Genomic DNA, 27,551 nt, shown 5'->3' with positions numbered 1-27,551 from the left:
TCTCATTTAAGTCACTGTGTTTGGATGCACATATGTGTGCGTGTGAAAGCAGCTGATTCTGGAAAATAACGTGTTTCTTCATCCCTTATCAGGATAAAATGAGGCAAAAACATCGCTCTGTAGTTAATGCAACTTCTATTCGGCTGCTTTTATCCTCTCTATGATGGATATTAGCCTTTCAGACATTCTGATGGTTAATTGAATTCCCTGTGAAGTCAGTCTGCTTCGCCACACAAACTCATCACAAAATGCACAGAGCTGTCTGGCTTTGGCAAAGATGGAGAGAAATTATTTAACCTACAGATTTTTTAGAGGCAAATCAAATTCCACTTGTGAGAGTTGTTTAAGCAGCTTTCCACTGAATAATCAAACTAGACAGAGCACAAACCATTGCCTGCTTGCTGTTAGACTCAGTTCCACTTTAAATTAAATTGATTTGCAAACATCTTTTATTTCCACAAAGCACAGTCAGACCTTTATCTGTGCTGCTTTCAGAGTCATGGCTAGAAGACGGATGGAGGGGAATGTGTGTGTGTTAATCTAAAGCGGATCTGTCTGCTACATTTGATGGAAAACACACGGGTGCAGTAAATGCTGCTGACATTTGGATCAACTGAGGTGAAAACATAACAGTTCCAGTAAACATTTTACTGTCAGCATGTTAGCGATGTGTATCAGTGTAGATCTGTCAGTCCATCACTTTGGTTCACGCTGAAATATGTCTGACTAATTGACAGACTGTGGTGAAATTCATGGCACCCAGAGGATGAATCTCCATGACCTCAGCGATCCTCAGACTTCTCTTTAAATGCTGAAATACCATTTTTATTTACCTCGTAAAATCTATTGAATCTCACATCGGTTGGTGGAAAGTGTCCCCTCAGAATGAAGCTGGTTAGCCTCAGTGACAATTCACCCACGTAAATTCCTTTACAAATACACACTTTAGTAGACGTAGGTGAATAGATCAGTCTTTTAAGAACAGTACAATAAGATCCTGACAGGTGTGGTGACGTTCAGGGATCAACCTGAGGAGGGTTGCTGTGTGACAGATAATTTACCTGTAAAACTATGTGAAGAAAAGCGCACAATAGCATTGTAGCAGATCCTGCCTGCTCTCCATAGCCAGTTAAACCACACAGCAATGATTTCAGGAGTGGAAACCCAAGCACCAAGGCTTTGGTTTAGGGAAAACAACTGTGATTTTTTTGGCAGATATTGCTATTTGGTTTGAGATTTTTTAAAAACTGTTTATTAGAAATGGAGCATTACCGCAAGACACCATAAAATGTGAGATTGTCCCACAAGGAGAATGACAATTATTTTTAAAACCATTAACAAAACTGTTTGAATGTGGGGGCAGACACACTGCAAAATCTTTGAGGTGTGGCTGCTAAATAGCGAGATTTGGTGTAAGTCAGCATGCGCTCTGAACCGTGCACACATTGATAAATAAGCATAAATGGCACCTGAAAGTTTCAGTCTGCCTGAATGAAAACTGTATCACAGCATTAGTGTCTTTATTTAACAGCCACAGCTTACTGACTTGTTTAAAGTAGTGTTTTTTGATTTCAACTCGATTAATTGTTCAGCCGTAGTGCTCTTGTACAGTTTGGGTTGGTTGGAGACAACTCTGATAAGCTGCTCATCTCATTTTAATGTGGTTGAAGGACACTAACTGTTTTGGTGGTTTCTTTGGGGTGAACGTATGGTAACTAAGTGATGGTAGCCTATGTTAATCAGTGATATCCTACACTTCCATTGGCAGCTGCCTCAGTTGTGTTGCCTCAAAGTTAAATTTAGTCAGAATTTTTAGATTAGTTCAACTTGGTTCTCTCCCACTTAGCATCACCTACAGCTCGGACTTCTGTCACTGCTACATTTCATTGATATTTCATGTTATCTGTATATAGCCCTGCAGCTTTTTTTATTCCGCCGAGGAGGCGAATCCTTGGCAGAGTCCTGTGATAATCAGCGTTGGTTTGTCTGTTTATTTGTCTGTTAGCAATTTTACTCAAAAACAGACCAACGGATTTGAATGAAATTTTCAGGGAAGGTCAGAAATGACACAAGGACCAAGTGATTAGATTTTGGCAGTGATGCGGCTTATAGTCTGGATCTACAGCTTTGTTAAAGATTTCTGTGTCACTGCGAGATAGCGACACGGTGTCACTGCTGACCATCACATGATTGCAGTCCTGCTAAAAATCGACTGTTGCGGAGTTATTGGGACTTATCTATCAGAAATGATACAAGGAACAACTGATTAGATTGTGGGGGTGTTTCTGAGTCCCATCAATTCCATCCGCCTGCTACATATTTAGGTCACACAATTCAGCATCCATACATGTGCATTACACACGCCTGTGCTCAACGCAAGGTCAATTTGTTTGTGGGTACATCTATATTAAATGGCCACATTCTATAGTGCCATTGATTTCTGCCACAATTTTTTTCAAGATTTCAGCCGTCGGAAATGCTACAACTGAGTAGCCTCGGCAGAGTACTGTGCTCTCTGAGTGCTTTTCTTGTTATATGATGCCATCATCTGCTCAACATTTCTGTCTCCATCACTTTGTTTTGTCGCTAAACACCTACCAGGCGTATGACATTCCTGTCACTCTGAACATGTTTAGTTTACATACGTCCTTGCAGAGCCACTAACCTGACTACAGACTCTCAGTTGCGTTCAGACTTTTCCACACCTTCAGCAGTGTTTAGGGACGGACCTTGCCAAAAAGTTTGAGTTGTGGGTTTGTTGTTTTCACTCTGAGTGACTGAGTTGTTTGGCTGCAGTGTGCAGTTTCTTCCTGCCTCCGCTGGCGCCAACGCTGACATTTAAAAACCGACGGCGGGTGGTGCGATGCTGCTTTTACTTAACCATGCGCCAGATGAGCCGACTACACCTGGAAGTCAGAGTGTAGCAGGCAGACATGTTAGGAGCTCAGAGAGAGGCAGAGACATGTGTTGCACTGCAGTGTCCTGTTATATCAGAGCACGGCAGTGAAGCAGTTAATCTGATTATGAGTCATTGGGCAAGATTAAACGTAGAATTGATTGATCAGTAGTTGGGAGAGCAGCTGAGAGGCCTGCTATCCCTCCCCCTTCCTCTTCTATTACTCCCAGACCTTCTGTTTCTTATTGCTTTTTCAACACACACACTTAACTCTTCTTTATTTTCAAGTATTGCTTCTCTCTATTGTTTCATCCCCGAATCACTTCTCTCCTTATCTGACCTCTCACTTGTTCTTTTCTGTATCCTTCTGTGTGTTGGTGTGTAGGAGAGATAGAGAGGAACCACCATAAATCAGTGTGTCTGTTCTTATTGATCATACCTGATTTAATATGCAGCTGCAACAGAAGGTATTCCTTGTTTTCTTTCTTCTTCGCTGGTAGCAGCAAACAGCAGCAGCTGTGGAATATTTACATCCAGTGTGCACAACCTGCTGCTCTGTGAGCAGGTCAGTTTTTTGTGTCTGAGCTGGACTTAGAAGGAGAAACAGGAAATGCTGCCTGGTTTACAAGCGACCTCATTCATCCATTTATATTTACGGTACGAAAGCTGTGATATAACTCCCTTCTGTTTCACTTAGGTCTGATCCGAGAAGAATTACTGTCTTTTTGTGCTTTCTGAGAGAAAAACAACCTCTATATATGACTCCAGCATGATTTAAGCAGATTTTAGGGAATGATGAATAGCTGCTGGCACAAACAGAAGGTGAGCTCATGATGTTGGACCAGTTGGAGGAGATCAGATGATGTGTCTTGTCTCGTTAGTGCAGCATCTTTCACTGGAGTTGTCATTTAATCTTGAGGTGTTTAAAGCGGGACTTTTTATCTGATGCTCAGAGTGGTGAGAGAAGTGGAGCTGACATCTGGAAACCTCATATTGCTTAGATTCATGTAAATTTTCGATTCTTTATGCTTTATTGGCATGAACGTCGGGTGAACAATGTTGCCAAATGATTCAGGCATTCAAAAATGAGGTAAGGAAATTAAAAAGTTGGGGGAAAAAATGCAGTTTATTAAGTAGAGTAATATGACTAAGTAGATTAAAAGGACGAGAAAATGGCAAAAAGAAGAAAAACAGTCACAAACGTGTGTGTGTGTCTGCATGTATATTAGTCTATCTCAAGATAATTATTTGTCACATTCAGTGATGATGTTTTAATTATGACATCCGGTAACATTCTGTGCAGCTCTGTACACTGTGTCCTTCTCCTAACAGAATCTGTTGTTTTCACTGTTATGTAGCTCTGTTAAGTTACCGACAAATCAGTCGTTACGGCAGTCCACGCTTATATCTATCACATTTTCAGTGCATCTGCATTTCTACTTTACTTGATATACAGTGATGCTAGACTCTTATTTCTTTGGTAGCCACGTCTTTTTGTGTCACTCTTTTTCCTCACTGTCTGTATAGATACATACACTGCTGTTCAAAAGTTTGGGGTCACCCAGGCAATTTCATGTTTTCCACGAAAACTCACACTTTTATTCATGTGCTAACATAACTGCACAAGGGTTTTCTAATCATCAATTAGCCTTTTAACACCATTAGTTAACACAATGTAGCATTAGAACACAGGAGTGATGGTTGCTGGAAATGTTCCTCTGTACCTCTATGTAGATATTCCATTAAAAATCAGCTGCTTCAAGCTAGAATAGTCATTTACCACATTAACAATATCTAGACTGTATTTCTGATTCATTTAATGGTATCTTCATTGAAAAAAGTCCTTTCTTTCAAAAATAAGGACATTTCTAAGTGAACCCTAACTTTTGAACGATAGTGTAGGTTTGGGGTTTTAGAACAGTAGTGTACATGCTAGTTTATGTTCATGTTTTCAGGCCAGGTAGCAATAAAGTTCATTCATTCAATGTTCCAGATTTTTTGTTAATTAAATAATCTGGTGGTTTTACAGCATCATTGGTCTGAGGCTGAACGGTATTGTGTTATTTAACGAGTAAATGTCAGGACCAGCTAACAGAACAGAACAGTCGTTTTCTTCATTCTTTTTTGCTGGTGTGTTGATCACTGTACCAGAGTGTCACAGTTGGTATCAGTGTGCATCACATCACCCAAATACATGTGTATCCTTGCATATTTGCAGTTGTCACAAAGTCTACAGGATGCCAGATGGACTGTTTACGGTAAGAATAAACATCAGCTTATTTGTTGGTACTGTATTTTCTGAAAAAAGGTCTCGCTTTTGGCCAAAGTAGCAACACCCATCCATTCATTATTTATACACCGCTTAATCCTTATTGGGGTCGTAGGGGGCTGGAGTCCATCCCAGCTGACTTAGGGTGAAGGCAGGGGACACCTGGACAGGTCACCAGTCTATCACAGGGCAACATATACAGACAAACAATCACACGTACAAACAACTTAGAATCACCAATTAACCTGAGCATGTTTTTGGACTGTGGGAAGAAGCCTATGCTGCACAGGGGGAACATGCAAACTCCATGCAGAAAGATCCCAGGTCCAGTCCAGGACGAGAACCAAGGATCTTCTAGCTGCAAGGCGACAGTGCTAATCACCATCCCACTGTGCAGCCCCAAATAGGCCCAAATAACATTACACACACTGTAGAAGTTGGAAAGAAATCACCATCTCTGTTCCTTAGCACTGTTCACAATTTTTGTTTTGACATGGTGGTTGTTAGAGGATTTTCTTTAAAGTTAGTTTTAAGGTTGTGCAAGCTTTCTGGCATTTTGGGTGGTAGTAGGCAGCAAAAAATGAAGAGAAAGGAAATGTTGTGACTGCATGGCATGTCCTCAGACCATTGTGCCACAGAGGTGCTCTGAGCTTTTATTTGAAAACTTTTTTACTTACTTGAAACTCAGGTTTCAGATTCCACCGTGGCTTGTGCTGATTTATTGCTTTTTAAAAGCGTTTCTTTAATAATGAAAAATGTCTCAGTCGAGTGATTTTCTTAGCTGATTGGTTTAACAAGAAAGACAAATTATCAAGTCCGAAACCACAACCTTGCACCCATACAGGTGAAGAAAACAGTTCCGAATCACGCCTGCAGCTGCCAATGTAATGCATGAGTTGTTTTATCTCATTTTTCAGCTGCCTGAAGCAAAAATCTTCCACAGCGATTGAGCGCTGATCGCATTCTGTGCTGTTTAAATGCCCATGATACTGTTTCTGTAAAAGGACAGTATTGATGGGGAGTGGATTTGATACATCCATCTGGCTCACACACACACACACACTGAGCTGCTCTCCTCTCCACAGGGTGTGTGTGGGCTGTAGTTGTTGATCTGCAGGGAGTCTCAGTCATATCCAGGTTCAACAATAATATGTGGATGATGAGACCACACACATCCTCTAATATCCCTGCAGGTGTCTTGAGGGAGCAGACTCACAATCAGGGTTCAGTCAGGGCTGAAGGAAAATGTCCCCAGGAAGAATCAAGTTCTTAAAAATTTACAGCAGTCAGAACCAAAAACTTCAGACATGTGAAGCTTAATTTAGCAACCCATTATGCAGAAGAGAAGTGTTCTCTTCTCAAAACATGTGCGACTCGTATCTCTTTATTCCTTTTACAGCCTCACTGCTGTTGCAGAAAATTACATTTCACAAATTTCACATGCTTTGTTCCATTGCATTATTCACATTCCACTTAACGCTCAGCGCAGCCTGTTTTGCAAGCTGACATTGTGACAAGATTTTCATTTCATGCATATCATGGTAATTAAAATGTCCTGTCAACAGCTGCGCTCTGTGTGGACTGGAGAAACGCCGTGTTTTCAGCCTTCACGAGGAACGATATCAGCCGCAGAATCTCTGCAGCAGCGCTGATATAAATCTAAAGAAGTGGGAGAGCAGAGATCATGTGGGCATGAAGATGACACATCAGCGGGAAAAGCTCTTATGCAAATGTTCACCTTTCTCTTCACAGCCATGTGTTAATGAGCTGTCAGCCGAAGGGAAATCTCAAATCTAAAAGAGAAAATGAAGATCTGATGGCTGCTGATATCATGGAAACACAACATCATAGTTGATATACTGGCATGTTTCCCTATTTTTTGCATGTCTCCATTTATCTCACAAATTATTTTTATCCTCATCGCACCACCTTCCTTATCACAGTGTCTGAGACACCTGTTTAGATTCTATATGGTAGAATGGAGATGTAGAAGTTCAGATCTAGAGAGGCTCACACATAGTTTTGTTTCCAAGTCTGATTACATTCTGTTCTGTTGAGGACGGCGTGCAGGAATTCCACCTTAAGGTTTTGAAGTGCTTCTGTGTTTGGCAAGTATTAAGGGCTGTGCATGGTTATTTACACAGATACCATCTTGAACGTGCTCATATTTTAAAGGTACCTTCCAGCATGATGTTATGTCAGAAATCAGTTTATTTGCTGCACAGTGTGAGATAAGAATTGAGACTTGTGTGCACCTGTTCTTCCATCATCTTCTGTCTGTCTTCTATCTATAGTTATCCATAACTCTACCTTCTCTGTGCACATCTGCAGAAGCTCTGAATTTAATTCAGAATGGCATTTCTCAGCTTAAGATCTTTTTTTTTAACTTAAGAACAAAACACTTATTGATCAAATTTTGTTTGACAGAACTGCAATAGCAGCTTTGGTATGTTAAAGAAAATCACCTCTATTTAATTTTTTGTCCTCTCTTCCTGTGATCAAAACTTGAATTATCAGAGCAGTGATTCTGAAATAGAAATGATTATACATTTGGGGTATTTCTGCAGCTTTTAGAGAATTTGTGGACCGTGGAGTTTTGTCTATAGGAGAAAATCAAGCAAAGAAATATGATTACTATTGATGTTTTTAATAAACTTAATGTCTGCAAATTGTAAGAACCCTAACAATTAACTAACTCCAGGACATCTGAGTCGGTGGAGCTGCGATGGTACATCAGATAAAGATGTTGGGAACTACTGTTTCAGAGGATAACTGCATCTTTATGACTTCCTCAAATCCGCTGGTGCTGAAATCAAATTAAAAGACTTTACAACAGTGCAGAGTGTGTTCTTGTTTTCAAGTGTATTTCTATTTCTGGCATTCGTTGTTAGTACTCCGCCGCCTCAAGCCCACTGAGCCACCAGAACGCCCACGCTGCCTCATTGTTTTTATACTAAATCTGTCTGAGACATTGTCTTGCTCTCTCTCATCCTCCTTATTCTCTCCCTTGGCATTCTTCATCTCATCCTCTTCTTCCCTTTTTAAGCCTCCTCTGGCCCTCCTCTATGCTCATATGTTACCTTAAGCCGAGCTGAGCTGATGTGAATCATGCTGGGCCGAGGTAGGGGGCGGTGCTCGGCGCTTCCCTCTCTCACAAGAGATTCCCCATGCTTTGCTAATGGCACATCAGCAGCTGTCAGTGGGCCCTGCACTGCGTCAGCCGCTTTAATTGGCCTGCATGGCTGTGGTCTGCAAAGCGCTCAGCATAACTGACACACACACACACACACACACACACACACACACACACACACACACCCCGCAGCCCCCCTTTTCTATATCATTAGTGTAATGCTCTCATTTCCCCCAAGCTCCTGAGATATGGGGAGATTCCAACAAACTGGGGAGGAGGGGAGGAATGAGTCACACACCAGCAACCATCTTTTTGTTTTTGTTTTTTTAAATTTTTTATATTTTTTATTTTTGCAGTTTGCAGAGGAGGTAAAGGGGTGGGGGAGGGGCCATGAAAACATCATTGTTGGTCTTCTGAATACCGGTCCCTGCTGCTATTTTGTCAGAAAAGACCGTGGAAATTGAATTGATTCCTTACAGTGAATTGAGCAAACCTAATGGCTGCATACATTAAATGTACACAGTGAGCTCATCGAGAAGCTTTGCACCGTAAGCAGGATTCCTGTCTGTTTCAGCAGTGTGATCAGAATATAGCGGTGAATGTGATGCCTTTTGTCATGTACAGTACATGTGAGCTGTGCTGTTCAGTGCACTCACAATCTGGTTGGATGCAAAAAATAATCAGCAATAAAAGAACATCCATCCCTCAGATCTGACAGAGTATCCTGAAGGCCTCATCCATTTGATTTTCAGAGTAGAAACTATTGCCCTGAAGTAGACGGTACAGAGGTGCAAATACAAAAAAAACTGTTTTAAACTCTTCTTAATCTCACTTTTATCACACTGCTTAACAAACAACAGCTTAGTATAAACTCTTGATGTGTGAAGCCACACATTTCATCCAAAAGGTTGATCGCTGTATCCCTGTTTTATTTTTGTTTTTGCATTATGAGTTTTACTCAAAGTGCAATATAGTGCTGCAGTGCAATATGCACATTCTTATGAACGTGTAAATGAATGTATATGTTTAAATAGTCATGGTTCCACACAAAGTTTTATTTATACACTACCAGTCAAAAGTTTGGACACACCTTCTCATTTAATGTTTTTTCTTTATTTTCATGACTATTTACATTGTAGATTCTCACTGAAGGCATCAGAACCATGAATGAACAAATGGGATTATGTAGTAAACAAAAAAGTGTGAAACAAGTCAAAACATGTTTTACATGTTAGATTCTTCAAAACAGCCACCCTTTGCTTTGATTACTGCTTTGCACACTCTTGGCATTCTCTGGATGAGCTTCATGAGGTAGTCACCTGAAATGGTTTTCCCGTCACAGATGTGCCTTGTCAGGGAGGATGAACTGTTAAAATCCATATTATGGGAAGAACCAATCAGTTAAGTAAAAAGAAACAACAGTCCATCATTACTTTAAGAAGTGAAGGTCAGTTAGTCCAGAAAAGTGCAAAAACTTTGAATGTATCCTCAAGTGCAGTCACAAAAACCATAGAGCGCTATGACAAAACTGGTTCACATGAGGACCACCCCAGGAAAGGAACACCAAGAGTCTCCTCTGCTACTGAGGAGAAGTTCATCCGAGTCACCAGCCTCAGAAATCAAGGACTTATCTTAAGCTCATTGAGAGAATGGCAAGAGTGTGCAAAGCAGTAATCATAGCAAAGGGTGGCTGTTTTGAAGAATCTAAAATATAAAACATGTTTTGACTTATTTCACACTTTTTTGTCTCCTACATAATTCCATTTGTGTTCATTCATAATTTTCATGCTTTCAGTGAGAATCTACAATGTAAATGGTCCTGAAAATAAAGAAAAACCATGAAATGAGAAGGTGTGTCCAAACTTTTGACTGGCAGTGTATATGGTTTATTCTGTGCCTTGTTATACACTTTGTTTTATTAGTTTTTATTATCTAGCCCTCTGTAGTTGTACATTGCTGTAGAAATTTGCACTACTGCCCAAGGCCAGTTTCCCTTTCACAATAAAGTATATCTTATCTGATATGAAAGTTCACAGTCAGGTGTTTACTCTTGGAATTTTCCGTTCCGCTGCTGGTCTGGGTGGTTCAGACTTAACTGCAAGTTTAAAAATGAGAAAATAATCTGGAGGAGGATCTGTGGAAGCTGGTTACCAGATCTCTGTTGCCCACTGCTCATCTCTCCTTCAGGCTGCAAAAGCTACTGCTTGCATAACACACCCAAATGTCCAACCCAACTGTCAGTGATTGAGTTGTTTTATGGGTTTCATAGCCTTTGAAGGAAAATGTGTCAAACAATAAAAGATATATCTCTCTGTCTCTGGTGCTGCTACATTGATTTGATTCTCTAGTTTCTAAACTGTCCATCATAAGACCAGCAAAGTTAAAGGAGTGCAATTTTATATCAGTGGATATTCTTTTTAACTTCCAAAAATCCTTCCTTTAATTTAACCAAATCACTGTAATTCTGTCAGGCCAGAAAATGATCGCATTAATTATTTTTGTGGTTGGTGCCAGCGCAACAGGCCAGATTAAACCCCCAACCAAAGTATACCCTGTGGTATACTTTGGTCTAGGCCAGTTTATACCTGTTGACACATAAAGATCAAGCATGTTAAACTCTTAATTGTTAAGTTATTTAGGGTTTGTTTTTGTTTTTTTTACAAAGAGGTATGCTCAGCAAGCAAATCATTATGAAAGAACATAACTAGAATGTCCTTGAGCTAATTACAGTTTAAAAAGTTCAAATAAAAGAAAAAAACTGAATTGCTTACTAAGAAAAAACTGAATTGCTTACTAAGATAAAATTGTGCTGTAAGCAAAACTTTTTCATAGAAGTTGTTCATTTCAATTGTAGCTCTATAACCGATTTCAGTACAATACCTACAGGGTGTCCATGAAGTCTGGACTAGGCCAGTTTATACCTAGATATAGTTTGACTGGGAGGGTTAATCTGGCCTGTTTTACCAGTTTAGAAGGCACTGCCAAAACAATGTCGTCCTGCTGATAAGAAAACACCAATTATGTGACCAGACAAAAGAGTTACTGTTGATGTCCAACTCTGCCTCAGTCCCAGTCTCCACCTGAGGGTAGGAGCACTAAACCTTCACAGACTTAACTGATGTCTTCACTGCAGTCCTTGAGTGTGTGAGTTCTACAAACGTGTAAAAAATAAACCAAAGACCTCAAGGAGGCAGGTCAGGTTTGTTCATTTGTCACCAATGAACTATGGTCAAGTCCCTCAGGAAAGTCTGCACTTATGTGGGCTCAAAGAAAAGACATAATAACTTTGAAAACTCTCCATCAGAGCAGTCACGCACTTGACGATTTGACAGTGGAACAGCTCTAGAACTTTACATACTCGGCAGGAGTGCACCTCCAAGTCTGTAGGTCCACAACTGGAGATTGGGATTGGGAAATCAAACAGATCACCTTTACTGACAAATTTAGTCTTAGTGGGTTTAGTCTTGGTCATTGGTTGCTATGAAGCACTGCAGTCTGGTCAGTCCTGTGCAAAGACGCTATAATACACCATGTGTCCTGACATCTGCAAACGGTTGTGCATGCGCCCATCCTGTTCATGTAAAGCAGCAGTGCATGTCAGGAGTTATTAGGGATCCATGGTACATTTCATCCTGTAGGCCAAAGCAGGGTAGTAGAGCTGCATTACCTCTGATTCATTTTGAAGGGGAAATACTGAGAGTGAGAAGTTGTAATGGGCGACTACGTTTTTCATGTTTCCAAAACGACTGCCATCGCCGGCACTGTGAAAAGGTCACAATTGACTTTGCAAAATGATGTTATGCTCTGATGAGGTAAAAAGCCACTTGAACACATTATTGTTGGGTGTGTTTTTACAGGCTGCCTGCAGCACCATGTCCTCGCCTCAGAGTGGGGATATATCAGGCTACCATCTGAGCGGTGAGTAGCTGGATGACACACACTTTTTCCAACTTATTTCTGCACTTACTTGTTCCTGCATGAATATCTTTGTGCGGATGAATGCTCGACAGTTGTGCTTTGAATTCCACTGTTGTAAACGTGTGTTTCTGTATGAGAGATGAGACTCTTTGTCGCTTTTCCTTCAGTTCAGTGCATGTGTTTGTTCTGAGGTGTGTCTGAAAGCAACTCTGGCCTCATTTCTTGTTGTTGTTACAAAACATTTAAACTTTCTGTGTAATTGGCTCCTTGCCTTTGTTATAAAGTATAGATAAAGCTTTCAAAGTCCTCCCTTTCTCAATCTGAGAAAGCCAGTTCGGTGTGGGCTCCTAATCCCTCTCTAAAATTCAATGCATGAGATGCTCTGGAATTTAATTCAGAGTGGCATTTCAATTTGTCTGTCACATTTTGTCAGATTTTCTACCCAATTATTTGATTTACATAAAATTTTATGAGTCCTGACTGTCTCCCAAAGTCACCACTCACTGTTAAATGACAAGGCCTGAATCAGTGGCTGACTGCGCTCAGTGATTGTGAGCTTGTTAAGACTCCCACTGGTCTTAAAATAAAAAAGGCTCTATCCTGGGATACTTCCAGACTGCGCACTTCCACCAGCGATCAAACTCCCCTTCATCAAATCTAAAATACAGACAGTTACGAGGCCAAACTTGATACCACCATAGATTAAATGGGAAGTGTGTAAGGGCTGTTTTAAGCACTTGTTTTGTGTATCTGTTTCAGTGGTGCGCAACCCGCCAGGCTGGGAGGTGGGGATCTACCTGGTGGGCTTCTTCGTGCTGCTGGGCATGGCTGGGCTCAACATCTGGAAGTTGTGGAAGTCTGGAACGTTCCCCACGCCGTCCCCCTTCCCCAACTTTGATTATCGATATCTGCAAGAAAAATACGGAACTTCCTTCTCAGAAGTCAGACAAAAGGTACATTTACAGCCAGAAGGATGTAGGATTCCAGATGATGATGCTAGAGGGGGAGATCTGCATCTTGGTCCTTGATGAGACACACTGTTTTATAATGAGGGTGTAGTTTTTGTAGTTTTGGCCATAGTTGTGCCTAACAAAAAATATTTGATGAGTATTATCTGAAGATGGTGGAGCATTTAGTAGCTGAAGAGCCAGACATTTACTTCAGGAGTTGATGGAGACCAAAAAAGAGCTAAAAGACTAAAAGAGTATGTTGGCCTTAAATGACAGTGCTGTCCCCTATCTTCATCCTTTTGCTAACGAGTTCACCACATCAACTTTTGAGTCGATTTATATCATGTGTTTATAAGTTGTTTCCACTATGGGGACGAATATTTTTTTTGGTTATAAAAATCCTAACTTTTTAATACATGGCACATTTTCTAACCCTGTTGGAAAAAATGAGTAGTTGGAGATGCTGCAGTTACCACTGATATTTAAAAAAAAAAAAAAAAAAAACCACTTCAATGGCTTGTCATTAAATACTATTTATGATTTTTAAAAAAGGACAAAATGTTCAATGATACACTGTCAGTGTAAAACAAGTCTTTTTGATTAAGTTCATTCTAAATAACCTTACTTTACTGCATCACCTCAAAGGAGGTGGTTTCCTTTTTTCCCATACTAGAAGCATTAAAACTTGTTTTTGGTCCCCTCTTATCTTCTCCCAAAAGAGAGTGGCGGCCAACAACCACCGGCGGACTTCCACCACCTCCAGCCGGAAGCCCAGCTTGGCCCTCGGCGACATCCCAGATGGCTTCAGGGACCTGGGCCACCTGGAGCTGATGAGCAGGGAGCTGGACCCAACCGGCATGGCTCAGCTCAACCGGTCCATCTCTACAGACTCGCTCAGCTCCATCTCCTCCATCGCCAACAACTTCGGCCACGACTTCACAGTTGGCCAGCTGGAGGTGACCCTGGAGTTTGAGCCGTCCAGGCACCCGGGTCACGGGGCGGGAATGCTCCACATCACCCTGCACCAGGGCAAAGACCTGCTGGAGAGGGAGGAAGGAGACTTCCCCGGCTGCTTCATCAGAGTCTCGCTGGGGCCAGAGGAGCTCAATGTGGGAGTCACAAGGGTAAGGAAGTCCTTCTATCTTTTCTCCACTTCTTATTTAGGGTCAGGTCTTGGTGTTTCACTGTGTTTGTGTGATAGAAATAAAATGTGGTCCCTGTCAGCATGAGTTAGCCTTTCAAGGCAGGTGGAAAAGCATACACTATCGTTCCAAAGTTTGGAGTTACTTAGAAATGGCCTTATTTTTGAAAGAAATTATTTTTTTGAATGAAGATGACATTAAATTAATCAGGAGTACAGTCAAGATATTGTTAATGACTATTCTAAGTGGAAAAGGCAGATTTTTAATGGAATATCTACATAGGGGTACAGACGCCCATTTCCCACCATCACTCCTGTGTTCTAATGACACATTGTGTTAACTAATCATTTTTAAAAGCTAATTGATGTTTAGAAAACTCTTGTGTAATTATGTTAGCACATGAATAAAAGTGTGAGTTTTCATGGAAAACATGAAATTGTGTGGGTGACCCCCAAACTTTTGAATGGTAGTGTGTGTATGTGGACTGCAGAGATGTTGTTTCTCCCCTGTTTAAACTGTCTTCGGATTTTGTACCAGGACAATTACATGATAAGGCTGCTTTTACTGTAGGTTTTCCTGTCAAATATCTTCACTTAGGTTACTGCAGCAGCCATGGAAAGGCAGTGGGTTCAGATTGATGGCAAAGACAGGCTGGAGTGAGAAATGCACAGAGTGAATGACTCAAACGTACCCGGTGGAGGTTTGTCCACTAGTGGTGCTATGGAGCTGTGTTCCCATTAGTGGGCTACAGTATGACTCATGCAAGCTCATGACAGATATACTTGCATGCAGGTGATACATGCAGTACACCTGTCAGTGGTTTCACAATGCTCCAATAATCTATGTGAGGAGGTAGTGCACCAACAAAATGCAGAAGAAGATTTAAAAAGTGCTAGCAAGTTGTCAGTACTGTAAAAAATGTAGGTTTTGAGGTTTTTAAGTAATTAATCGGCCTTGCAAAGGCTTTTTGAGGAAGCGAATGTACAGACCTATGTGTGCTGTAATGAGATATACTAAAGGTAAACAGAACTTCTAATGCAAGTGGAAAACCCTTCATAGTTGAACTAATAGAGTTTTGTATTCACTGTATGTGTTTTGTATGTCCTCCAGAGACCTGGCCCATTCATTTATGCCCTCTGTAGTGAACATTTGTTTTTGATTGATATCTTCTGACTCATTTGAGCTACCCTATTAAATCCTTATGTGCGCCGTAGAGGACATACTGGGATTTACAATCATATCTCGTGATTGGATGGGATGAAGGGAACTTTGTTTTCATACTGAGACAAAACGCAGACCTTCTGACTGTTGAGAGTTTAATTTATGTTCATGTTCAGTTTAACTTTGTTTCTTAATCCTCCTGTTAGGTTCATTTCTCAGGAACATTTCCTGGGTCATGTTAAATTTTCCAAAAGTGTCAGAAACCAAAAAAAGAAAAAAAATCTCAAATAGAAATACTTTTATATTGTAAGTTGTTTTAGCTCCAAAAACGCAGGAAATCCCCCAACAAGTTCAATTGAAAGATACTTTTTTTCCTCGATTCTCAGGAGGCTATATAGTTGGGTGTTTTGCCTGATAGTGATGCAGCTTACAGTTATTTTGATTATTGTTTTAATCTGCAGATTTTCACTTTGTCTATAAAATGTCAAATTGTAATAAACAGGACTAAGAATCTATAATGTTTAGCAATGAAAGAATTACACTGTGGTTTTCTCAGTTTTCACGACAGGTTTCATGTTTGATAGTCATCACTGCATGAATCGAATGATGAGAATCACCAGAGTTGTGCGAGAAGAGCAGAGCTGTGCAGGCATACTTTAAATGACTTATGCCAGGACTTCAGATTTTAATTACATTTTATGCTTTTCTTATTGCCGCATTAGAAACGCTAATTGTTATTTATTAGATTTTCAAAACCTTGAAATTTAGTTCTTTCTGGGAGAGCTGGGATCTTTTTTGGGGCTTCCCTGTTAGTTGAATACTGATGTTTATCATGTTCAACATGTTACACTTGCTATTTAGCACTAAACACAAAGTAGAACTGAGGCAGATGGGAATTTCATTAATGTTGCAGGTACTGGAAAATTACTTTTGTAACCTCGTGATGCTGTGAGATGAAAAGAGATCAAAGCTATTGCAGTTCATTCTGAGACGGACGGAAATGATTGAAGCAAACTTCATGGCGCAATACATCAGATAGCTGTGCCGCGACTTGGGTTAAATGAGGCAAAAGCACAACAATAAAAAACAAAAACAGCATGTGGAAGTAGAAACAAGTTTACTATGCTCACAAAGGGTTTTCTTTCAAGTGTGCAGGGAACCAGGCCAGCAAACAGAGCAGACTGAGCAGGAAAACACACACTCTAGGGTTTTAGGTGAGGTCACAATTGGGCAGAATACAAATAGGCAAAGATAACAGTAGAAAACAATGGCATGAAGCTCCCTAAACGGGTGGGGGATCAGGTGATGCAGTGCAGATGAGAGTGACTCATGTGTACGGGCCACAAAAGCAAAAACTGGGACTAGTTGTTGAGGTATTTCAGTCTGGATCGAAGCACTGATAAGGTCGACCCTGGAGCACACCTGCTCCCTTGGCTCAAAATGGCCTTAATACGTTTATACGTTCAGTGTGTGTCATTTTCAGATTACTGGTTTTGTCACACCAGCAGCTGAAAACTTTTAAATGTACACCAATTAAATCATTTTTCATTGTTTCAAATGTATGCTGAGTTGTTGTTAGCTAGCAATATTGTGTAAATTTTCCACATAGCTGCTTCTTGATGACTAATGTAGCAGTGACTCAGGACTGAGGGGAAATAAATGAAAGGATAGCTGCTCAGATGGGTAATTAGCAGTTAAGCCATGACGGCTGAACATGGGCAACGAAGGAAAGATAAAAGCGGCTCCTCACACGGCGGAAGAGGAATAACGTTGCAGCGTCTGAAGCTTTCTCGCTCGGGGGGCAGTTTTGGCTCTCTTGAAATGTGTTTAAGATTTCAGTCCTGGCTGAGTTTTCGACAGAGACAGTGATACGTCTCACGGGGTGAGAAGCTCAATCGTGAAGCCTGACAATCAGGTCCTTTCTTGTCCAACTGAAGAGCCCATTTCATTTGCTTGAGTGGCCAGTCTCCTGGGAGCTGCAGTCGGGAAGGTTGATTTCACATCCTTCACTGTCATGAGGAGCAGATCATCAGTTCACTCAGTCTGTAACCTGTAACACGTGTTTACCTGCACCTTTGGCTGTGATGAGGATGATTTGTGGTATTATCCACTTTTTACAATGAGAGACTGAGCCATTCTGATGATGATCCTGAGATGTGATTACTTTCCACTATATAACAAAATAAGTTTAGATCAGAATATAGGGTTAGATGATAGGATATTATAATAAATACTGTAATAAAGTAAAAACTATTTTGTCATTATCTACATCTACGGTTTACCAGACCATGAGATGAAGGGTTTAGCCTTTTCAGGAATTCCATTTTTGCTAATTAAATATACTGATTGGGAAAAAAAATAACATAAACTGTCTTAGGAAAGTGTTGTGCCACCATGTGCCACCAGAACATTTTCATTGTGCCTTGACACAGATTTTCCAAGTCTCTGGAGCTCTAGTGCTCTTCTCCTGTTTCCTTTATTTAATTTAATGTTTTTTTTCCCTTCAGGTCCCTGTCCTGTTGTTGATTAAGTCCCTAAAAACTTATCTCTGTGAATAGAAGTTACATATTTTGCAGATTTTCCATGAAAATAATCTTTTCATGGCTTCAGGTGGCTTAATTAAAACTACTTTCTATACATCCTCTCGATGCATAGAAGCAGTAATTCAACCATATGTTTTAAAAACACAATTGAAACAGATTCTGAAGAAAATAATGGTACAGAAAATTTCCAACCTGCAAGTGATGGATTAATTCCTTAGGTTTGTTATATATGAAATCCTGACTGAATCCTAATCTGTGTATTTTCTCATTGGTATGTTGTAGTTTGAAATGCTTAGCTATGGCTATTTCACTTTTAATTTGTTTCCCAGCACGCTAAAGCAACATATGAACATGTTAACAAGGTACAGAAAAAAAAAATCAAGAAATGCTTGAAGATAGGCTAAATCATTTTTCTATCACAATCTAAATTGTAATATTAATTGTAATATAGGGTCAGAAAGAAAGAAAAAGTTTAAATATAAAAGAAAATGCTCGTTACTGCCTTACTACTTCTTCTGTATTTGGATTTTTAACTCTGTTTTTGCTGCATCTGCTCTTTTAACTGTTTATTTAACTTTACTGTTATTTATTCTCTCATCTCTAAATCAAAATCATAAAAGGCTTTAATCTAACATGAAGCGACCGTTCTGACAGAAATAAAAACAAAGCTACGTTCCTCCATCTGCTACACCTGCCACTTGCCTTCTGCTCTTAGCTGGACGTTGCCAGAAATATTGTGTAGTTCCTGCCTGGCTGTGAGTCATGGCCACATGGTTTAGTACAGTTTGTGCAGCCGACAGGGACGACACACAGACTCATCAGGGCCCCAGTGGTACTTGTTGTTGTCTCATATTAGTGCATCCAGGCTGGGCGTAATAATAATGGAAGCAGCCACTGATGCAGCAGCTTTAGTTGCTCCCTCTTTAATGTCAGGGAAGACCGAAGGAAACGCTGACATCAGCTCCACTCGCCTTGATGGTCAAGCAGGCTTCTCCCTCTCTGCCTCTGCTTATTCTCGCTCATTTCTGTCTCCAGCATCTCTTTGCTGCTTTTGTTTTGCCCGCCCATTAACCCTCCCCGCACCTCGCCTTTCTCTGGCTCGTTTTCCCCTCATCTCTTCCTCTCTTATTTATTTGCTGTCACAGCTTCTTGCTTTTTTTGCTGGTAATAATGTGCACACCGCTCTTTGTTCCCCCTCGCTGTCTACTATAGCTCACACATACATATCCACACACGCCTCCCTTTCTTTTTATTGCCTCATTGTTCCCACATGCATCACTATTGTTATCCCCAAGTGATAAGTCCAACAATGCAGACAGACGCTTTCATATTGTGGATGGAGGGAGGCTGGCAGAGAGTCACTGGATGCTTTGTATCATCATGTACGTTCTTACACAGCAGCAGGAGAGGGCCTTGTCTGGATTCTGTAGGTGTGGGGTTGTATGATTAAGATGCTATTCAGCTGGTGGATGTTTGCGCCGTCCAAGGTCAGGCTCACATGCTCGTACACCTTTTCCTCTGAATTCACAATTCTTTGATGGTACAGTGAGTCCGTTGCTATTTATCCATAGCGACTCATGGTGACCTTGCACAGCATGTGCTTTTATCCTTTTATTCTGTCTTGGTATCGAAGCAACAGTGTTTATTTCACATATTATTATTAGCAGAAATGTTCCTCATTGTTTTTTACACGTTAAGAACAAACACAGATAACAAAAAAAGGGATATTGATAAATCTTTTCCCTTTTTCACATCACCCGTTGCCTGGTAACTTCTGACCACAGTGGCTTCCACATGTGCATAAAGATGTAATGGCTTGAAATTCACATTTTAACTGTAGCTGTTGCAGCTGAGACTCTCACTTTGAAATAAAGTCATGTTATGTTCCTTTTATAGTATATTTATCATCGTAAAAGCTGTTTTGTCTTGATCTGCTGGCCTTGGTGGTTCCTAGACAGAAAAAAAAGATGTTCATGACCTGCGGATTGTGCTGCTTGTGTTCCAGGATAATATAAAAGCATCCTGTCACAGCAGAGCAATGTGCTCAGACGACTGTGTAAATGTTATGTGGGAACAAGTATCCGCTGTGACCTTGTACTCTTAGTGTACTTTATGTTCTCAACAATGCAGACAGCCACAGTTTGTCAGATAACTGTGAAAAAGCTCAGATGTTTCTCCCTCTCTACAGTGTCTTCAGCCTGCTGTTAGGCTGATAAATCTTTGCATCTTTGGCTTGTTGTTGCTCCTGCTGTTCAGTTTTCTGTCTTTCTTCTAATGACTTTCATAACTGGTACCACTTTGCTATTAAAAATGTTGAAGTCGGTTCACACCGATTAAAATATGCAATACAGTGTAACATCCTATGCTTCCCACAGGTCCAGACGAATGCATTCACCGTGATCTTTGATGAGCGCTTCTCCATCCCCATGGATCTGTCCACTCTGGAGGAGTACAGCCTTCGCTTTGCCGCTTTTGGCATTGACCCTGATGAAAGAAACATCAGTGCAGGCGTAGCAGATCTCAAGCTGTCAGACCTGGACCTGACCATCAGACCGTTCAACGCCTGGCTCTACCTTCAAGATGTCAATAAGGTACAGTGGATTAGAGTAACAGAGTAGAGGCACAGCAGAGGAATATGCTACAGAAAAATCCTGAGTCATGGAGTTCAAGCACAATCCCAGTCTAAAACATACAGCCAGCTCCTGCAAACTACAACGCCTAAATACTGTTTGGATTAAAATGTGTAAGAAATCACGGTGGTGTCTGTCACCCCCTTCTGGACATGAGACAAAATTACATGTCAGACTCACTAAACAAGAATCATAGTGGAGTAAAGTCAGATGTTCAAAATGTGATTAACAAATACAGAATGTTAACATGTATTAATTATAACAGAAGTAGACAAGAATGCCTTCTTCTCTGCAGAAAATACATTTCAGGATGTCTGACAGGTCTAACGTTCCATATCAGAGTTGCATTAGACTTCAGTAACTGCTGTAATTCAGGACATCAGGTATATCAGATTCAGTGGCAACAATAACGACAGTTAACTGTCACTTGTTTAAAAAGTCATAAGCTCACTGACCCCAGCAATGTAAATAATATATGATTTGAAAACACTTCGAAGCAGTGCCCTGGTATGGTAATGTTCCTTAGTTAACTATTGTTTGGACACCTCGTTGTTGTATGAATACTGTATGTTTTCTGATTAAAAATTGCATCCAACAGGCTCATATAACCAAAGAAAGAACATATGGAAGCCACTAGTAAAGGATGGAGGTTATATTTTAAATCCTCATCAAGACTCTGTTGACATCAGTGAAATTTGTATAACTCTGAGTAAGTTTAACATCACAGAACGATCATTCTGTAGATAACAGATTAACAATTATCATAAATGTGGAGCCTGGAATGTGCCACTGAAATAATTATAGCCATTAAACATGTTAATTTATGATCAATTCACACATTTGGTACTTTAAAAAATATATATTATTGCTAGGTTCATTACATTTGCAGTTGATGGCGTGCAATAAAACTCAAACATGATTAAAAAAATCCATCTGTATGTATTTATTCTGTCTTAAAATGATGAATTAACAATTACGTTCAATATTGAAATGGAATCACAAAATGTTAAGAGTTTCAAATCGACGTACTTTGTTATGTTATTACATTTACTAACATGTCTGCCTGTAATTTGCCATTTCATAATCGGCTCCCTCTTTTAACATTTACTGTTTCCATTTTGCGATTACTTTAATTGAATTATCTTTAATTTAATAAACTGTAAGCAGTGCACTGCTTAAAAATTTAATTCAATCCAGGAGGGCTGTGATTGGCTACGCTCCAGCCAACACTTAATTAAAAGTTCTCTCTGAAAAAACATCACCCGGGCTGACACGTGTAATGTAATATCTAATGTGCTCTGCTTTGACTCCCCAGGCTGTGGATGCAGTCGGAGAGATCTTGTTGTCTCTCAGCTATCTGCCGACAGCAGAGCGCCTCACTGTGGTTGTGGCCAAATGCAAGAACCTGGTGTGGACCAACGGCAAGAACACTGCAGGTCAGGGACCTTCCTTTTTTTTTTTTTTCTGTAGTATGTGTTTATCTGTAAAAGCGAACTACTTCCATGTGTTTCTTGTTGTATGATCTGTTCACTGCATGTATACATTTGCCTTTCTCTGCCATTAAACCTGTAAAGTTTTCCAAATTACTTACATCTTGGTACTGAACAAAACATTTACTGATTCAGTTACAACAGGCTTTTAATGTCAACTCCCAGAAGACACATTTATCTTCATCGAGAAAGACAGATGGGGCTGAAATCACTTGTCGTGCTCACATTCGACTGATAAAGGTCACCGACCAGCGCAGCCTTTATCATCTACAGAGCTAATTGTGTGTACAGGACTGTGCCTCTGATTACTCTGTAATGAGGAATGTATTGCACACTCTACAAACTATGTGACGATGTATTTGCATATGCGTACACTACCATTCAAAAGTTTGCAGACATTTTCATGTTTTCCATGAAAACTCACACTTTTATTCATGTACTAACATAATTGCACAAGGGTTTTCTAGTCATCAATTAGCCTTTCAACAACATTAGCTAACACAATGTAGCATTAGAACACAGGAGTGATGGTTACTGGAAATGTTCCTCTGTATCCCTATGTAGATATTCCATTAAAAATCAGCTGTTTGAAACTAGAATAGTCATTTACCACATTAATAATGTCTAGACTGTATTTCTGATTAATTTAATGTTATCTTCATTGGAAAAAAAATCTTTTCTTTCAAAAATGAGGGCATTTCTAAGTGACCCCAAACATTTGAACAGTAGTGGACATGCCAGTTTGTGTTCATGTTTTCAGGCCAGGTAGCAATAAAGTTCATTCATTCAGTGTTCCAGATGTTTTGTTAATTAAATAATCTGGTGGTTTTACAGCATCATTGGTCTGAGGCTGAACGGTATTGTGTTATTTAACGAGTAAATGTCAGGACCAGCTAACAGAAGGGACTATCAAGCAGTCCTATTCTTCATTCTTTTTTGCTGGTGTGTTGATCACTGCACCAGAGTTTCACAATTGGCATCAGTGTGCATCATATCACTCAAATACACGTGTAGCCTTGTGTATCTGCAGTGGTCACAAAGTCTACAGGATGCCAGATTGACTGTTTACAACAAGAATGAACCTTCCTGCTCAATAAACATCAGTTTATTTGTTGGTACTGTATTTTCTGAAAAGGCGTCTCACTTGTGGCCAAAGTCGCGACACCATCCATCCATCCATCCATCCATCCATCCATCCATCCATTATCTATACACCACTTAATCCTTATTAGGGTCATAGGAGGGCTGGAGCCTATCCCAGCTGACTTAGGGTGAAGGCAAGGGACAGCCTGGACAAGTCACCAGTCTATCACAGGACTACATAGAGAGACAAACGATCACATTCACATTCATACCTACGGACAGTTTAGAATCATCAATTAACCTGAGCATGTTTTTGGACTGTGGGTGGAAGCCGGAGTACCTGGAGAAAACCTATGCTGCACAAAACCCCAAACCTACACTACTGTTCAAAAGTTTGGGGTTTTAGAGGCCTAAAATGCAGTTGTAATCTCATTCCCTTCTTCTCATTATCAGATCCATTTGTCAAAGTGTATCTCCTGCAAGATGGCAGGAAGATCAGCAAGAAGAAGACTTCCACCAAAAGAGATGACACGAACCCCATCTTCAATGAAGCCATGATCTTCTCTGTGCCGTCCATCGTCCTGCAGGTGACACTTCAGCAGTGATAAGATGAGACTTAATTAATCCAAAAGGGAAATTATGGTCAAGGAGGAACATAACTAGAAACCATTGCCAATAGTACAATGTTTTTCCAGTGGAGATGGCAGATTGCCACCAAGATCTTATTTTATTGTGCTGTAATTAAACATCAGAAATAGATTTAGTGTGTTTATTGTCACTTTGTGAGAGATAAGGCATCTCAAGAGGGTTCCTGGTTAAGCAAGGGTGCACTAAAATGAAAAATATACCACATAGTATTATCATAAAACAAATATTAGTATGATAAAGAAGTGGCAACAACATTAGTGAGCGGTACTTCCAAACATCCACATTTTGAGCTAAATACTGACACCAGCTTGCTCACATGGACAATGTTAACAGGATCACTTTTAGCAGGTATAATGTTGACAAATTCACCATTATTAAATAGCATCATGTTCATTGTGTTTTGTCATTGTTTTGCTCATGAATCAAAATGTTGCACAAAACACTTAAAAATACTTAACCTAACTATGAAAGCATAATTAAAATCCACCTGCAATATAATGTGCATTTTAAAAGTTTTAAAGCCACAAAACAATCCAAACAGTGATAAAATGAAATGCAAATGAGAGGTGGTGAGTTAAAAATAGCTTAAAAGTCATCTTAACACATTTATTTAACTGACACCATCAGGATACAGATGAACCCACAGGGTAAAAAACTTGCTGAGTCATGCTCACAGAGCAGGTTATGTAACCCTGCTGTGTTGTTTGCAGGAGCTCTCCCTGAGGGTGACAGTGGCCGAGGCCACAGACGACGGCCGGGGAGAGAACCTGGGTCATGTGATCATCGGCCCCGAGGCCAGCGGGATGGGAATCACCCACTGGAACCAGATGCTGGCCACCTTGAGGAAGCCTGTGTCCATGTGGCACCCTCTACGCAGGATCTAGTCCTCTCAGCACACCCACATCCCTGTTTCAAGTTCATGTCTTCGCGTTCATTTGAACTCTCATCTTGTTTGGTGCCATGCTCAGATCTGTTGCAGTGTTTCAGTGGGATAGAGTTTACATGTTGACCCACAGAACTGGAGGTTACTCCCCTTCTTTAGATAAGGGAGGGAGGAATCTGAGAAGCTCTGAAGGGGGTGTATCAGCTATACACTTGTCTTTATTATTCAGCTCCATCCTGGGTTGGGTGCATTATAAATGAGGGTGGCATTTAGACGGGGTCTGAAATTACTCACCACAAGTCGCTGGTGAGTTTTTCAAATCGTGTGCATCCGTCATCCTCACTCTGCTCCTTTGGCTGGAGAGAGTCAGTCTGAAACCCGAATATCTACTCCAGCTGCAGGGGTGGAGACATAAATATGTGGATGTTTTTTTGCTTGTGAAAGTCTTCATCACCTATCTGTTTGAACTTTCGAAGTGAGTTTTATCTAAGAAAAGGAGCCCAGCTTTGGCAGGCTCGACCCCTCCCTCTGCATGGTGCCTACTCTGGTTGTAGCCTATTATAGCTGTCTAGGGAATGATCGACTGGACGGAGGGGTGAAATCGCTTCTCTTTCAGGAAAACACCCATTTGTCTTTTTAAACCAGTCATTGATTGGGCCTACTTGATTGATTCTGTGGTGGTTTCGGAGCTGAGTTCAGTGAGCTCTGTTGGATTTGCTTGTGTAATTAACAGTGAGACTGATCAATAATAGAGGTTTTGGTATGTTCAGTATTTATTGTGCTTTTGAAAAAAAAATCCAGGTACTCTTATCCAGGTGAAATAATTGTAATTTGTAGCAGTTGTTACAGGGTGGCCAAATCAAATGTAATCATCCTATAAACATAATTGTTCTGTTTTTACCATGATTAATGCAATACTAGTTGCATAAGCATATTTGAGAATGTAAATACTGTACTTCAACATTCTTCTCATTGCCATTTTTTTCTCTAAATTTTAGGTGCAGATCCTGTTTTTCATATTATGACTATTAATAAACATCAAACTCCATTCATACCACACTGTATTTAACACCAATATAATTGCTGATCAATGACTTACTATTAAAACACCTCTGGGAATTTAACTTGTGATGTAAAGTACTAACCCCTTTAAATGGGTTTACAGTTTCGTTTATGTTAGAGGAAACACCTTGATATTCTGAACCATCTGTAGTTGTAGTTCACCGGGCACTTGTCACACTCACTTTAATTTTTTTTTTTTTTTTTTAGTTTTTTTTTTGATAAAGTTACCTGCAAACTTCTCATGTCTATTGATAATTCAGCTCGAAGTTTGTTTGGTTAAAATGAAGACAGACGTGACAAGAGTCTTGTAACGGTCAGAATGTCAAGGTGGCTTTTTATCTGAGATATTCTCTACAAACTTGTGCAATAGTGCTGTTTTGTTGTAACCTTTGAATGTGAATTATCATGTGAAATGTCTGCTAACTCTAAAAGCATAATCAGCCTCATTGCATTGTTGTGATTTAATATTTATTAATTATTTTCTAGCAGAGCCTACTGCACATTTTTGGTCACATTCTGACGGCATTTCTCACCTCACTTTGAAAATCGATCCAAAAATAACACATATGATAGACAATATTCCCTACTGTGCCAAATAATGAAGCAATATTTTCATTTACAGTCAGCATTTGCATTCGATTCAACAAAGCTGTAGCCTACATTTGACCATGCATGAAGTTATTTAGCACTTGATGTGAATGTGCCTCCAGAATACAGTGTATTGTGTGAATGCTCTTTGAAATAAAAAGCAATTCAACAGTAAAGGACTGACCACTGGTTTATCTTGTGGGGATGAATTGTTGGAATCAGAGAGGAGGAAAAACAAACATGTCTCGCGTTGCCCTTATTTTGAACACCACAAAAATCATCTTGAATTGGAAGAAAATGTATATTATAAAGTTTAAGGAGAAACATTTGTACAGACGCAGCAGGTCCCTGCTTACTGTAGCTCTAGGCAATGCTGAGATATCCACAGATGGGCGTGTTCATATTTACTGTGGCATCAAAAGATCAACAAAGCAGGTGAACAGGCACAATTATGAGCTTACTTTGCGGTTAATAAATAATTGAGTAAATGTGGAGAATAACCTGAGATTTAAAGTTAATCCGTGACCTTTGAGGCAGTAGTTCATAAAAACTTTCATCACAATATCCATTTAGTAGCTATTGTTTGGTTTCTGATCACGTCAAATGTTTTTCTGAAGCAGATGGAGTTTGCCTTATTGGCATGGCATTATAGATGTTAAAGTTAGAATTTTAAGAATTTTAAATAGTGTAATTTGACTGATTGCTGATGATCATCACCTAAAATTCTATGAACTATGATGCCAGACATTTAAAAGTAAAACTTAATTTTTCATAATTTGCTGTCAGTGCATTGCAATATTTTGAAAGTAATCATAACAGCAGATACATATCTTGACACACTTGTTTCTACAAATGCTACCATGGCAGTAACATGAAAGCCAATTATGCTGCATTGTTCATCAAAGTAAAGCTTTGGATTTTATATTAGATTCAGCTTTATTGTCATTACTCATGTACAAGTACAGGTAACAAAATGCAGCTTGGCATCTAACCAGAAGTGCATAAGGCAGCAAGATTTACAAAATAGAGAGAGATATACAGGTGAATGAGACTTGACATAACAATTAAATATGGTTTGTTACAGACATAATGCACCAAATATTGAGATACTGTGCACACATTTACAGATTGTAATCTACAGTTGGAATTGCAATG

The 27,551-nt window shown here is 39.9% G+C and overlaps 1 protein-coding gene across 2 annotated transcripts in view; it reads left to right on the top strand.

Moving 5' to 3' along the window:
- Positions 1 to 26,572, top strand: part of syt12 (synaptotagmin XII) — a 29,855-nt gene extending 3,283 nt beyond the window's left edge. For both annotated transcript variants that reach the window (XM_023297275.3, XM_055009406.1), the window contains exons 2-8: positions 12,156 to 12,216; positions 12,976 to 13,169; positions 13,886 to 14,290; positions 20,388 to 20,603; positions 21,958 to 22,078; positions 23,669 to 23,802; positions 24,574 to 26,572. In XM_023297275.3, the coding sequence (XP_023153043.1) occupies positions 12,171 to 12,216; positions 12,976 to 13,169; positions 13,886 to 14,290; positions 20,388 to 20,603; positions 21,958 to 22,078; positions 23,669 to 23,802; positions 24,574 to 24,747 (1,290 nt within the window). In that variant the 5' untranslated portion in view covers positions 12,156 to 12,170 and the 3' untranslated portion in view covers positions 24,748 to 26,572. The remainder of the gene's footprint in view (positions 1 to 12,155; positions 12,217 to 12,975; positions 13,170 to 13,885; positions 14,291 to 20,387; positions 20,604 to 21,957; positions 22,079 to 23,668; positions 23,803 to 24,573) is intronic.
- Positions 26,573 to 27,551: the final 979 nt, after the last annotated feature.

The sequence above is a fragment of the Amphiprion ocellaris genome, chromosome 3 (assembly GCF_022539595.1).
Source record: "Amphiprion ocellaris isolate individual 3 ecotype Okinawa chromosome 3, ASM2253959v1, whole genome shotgun sequence".
Lineage (NCBI taxonomy): Eukaryota > Metazoa > Chordata > Actinopteri > Pomacentridae > Amphiprion > Amphiprion ocellaris.
Note: the sequence above shows the minus strand (reverse complement) of the source record. Positions and strands in the feature narration are given on the sequence as shown.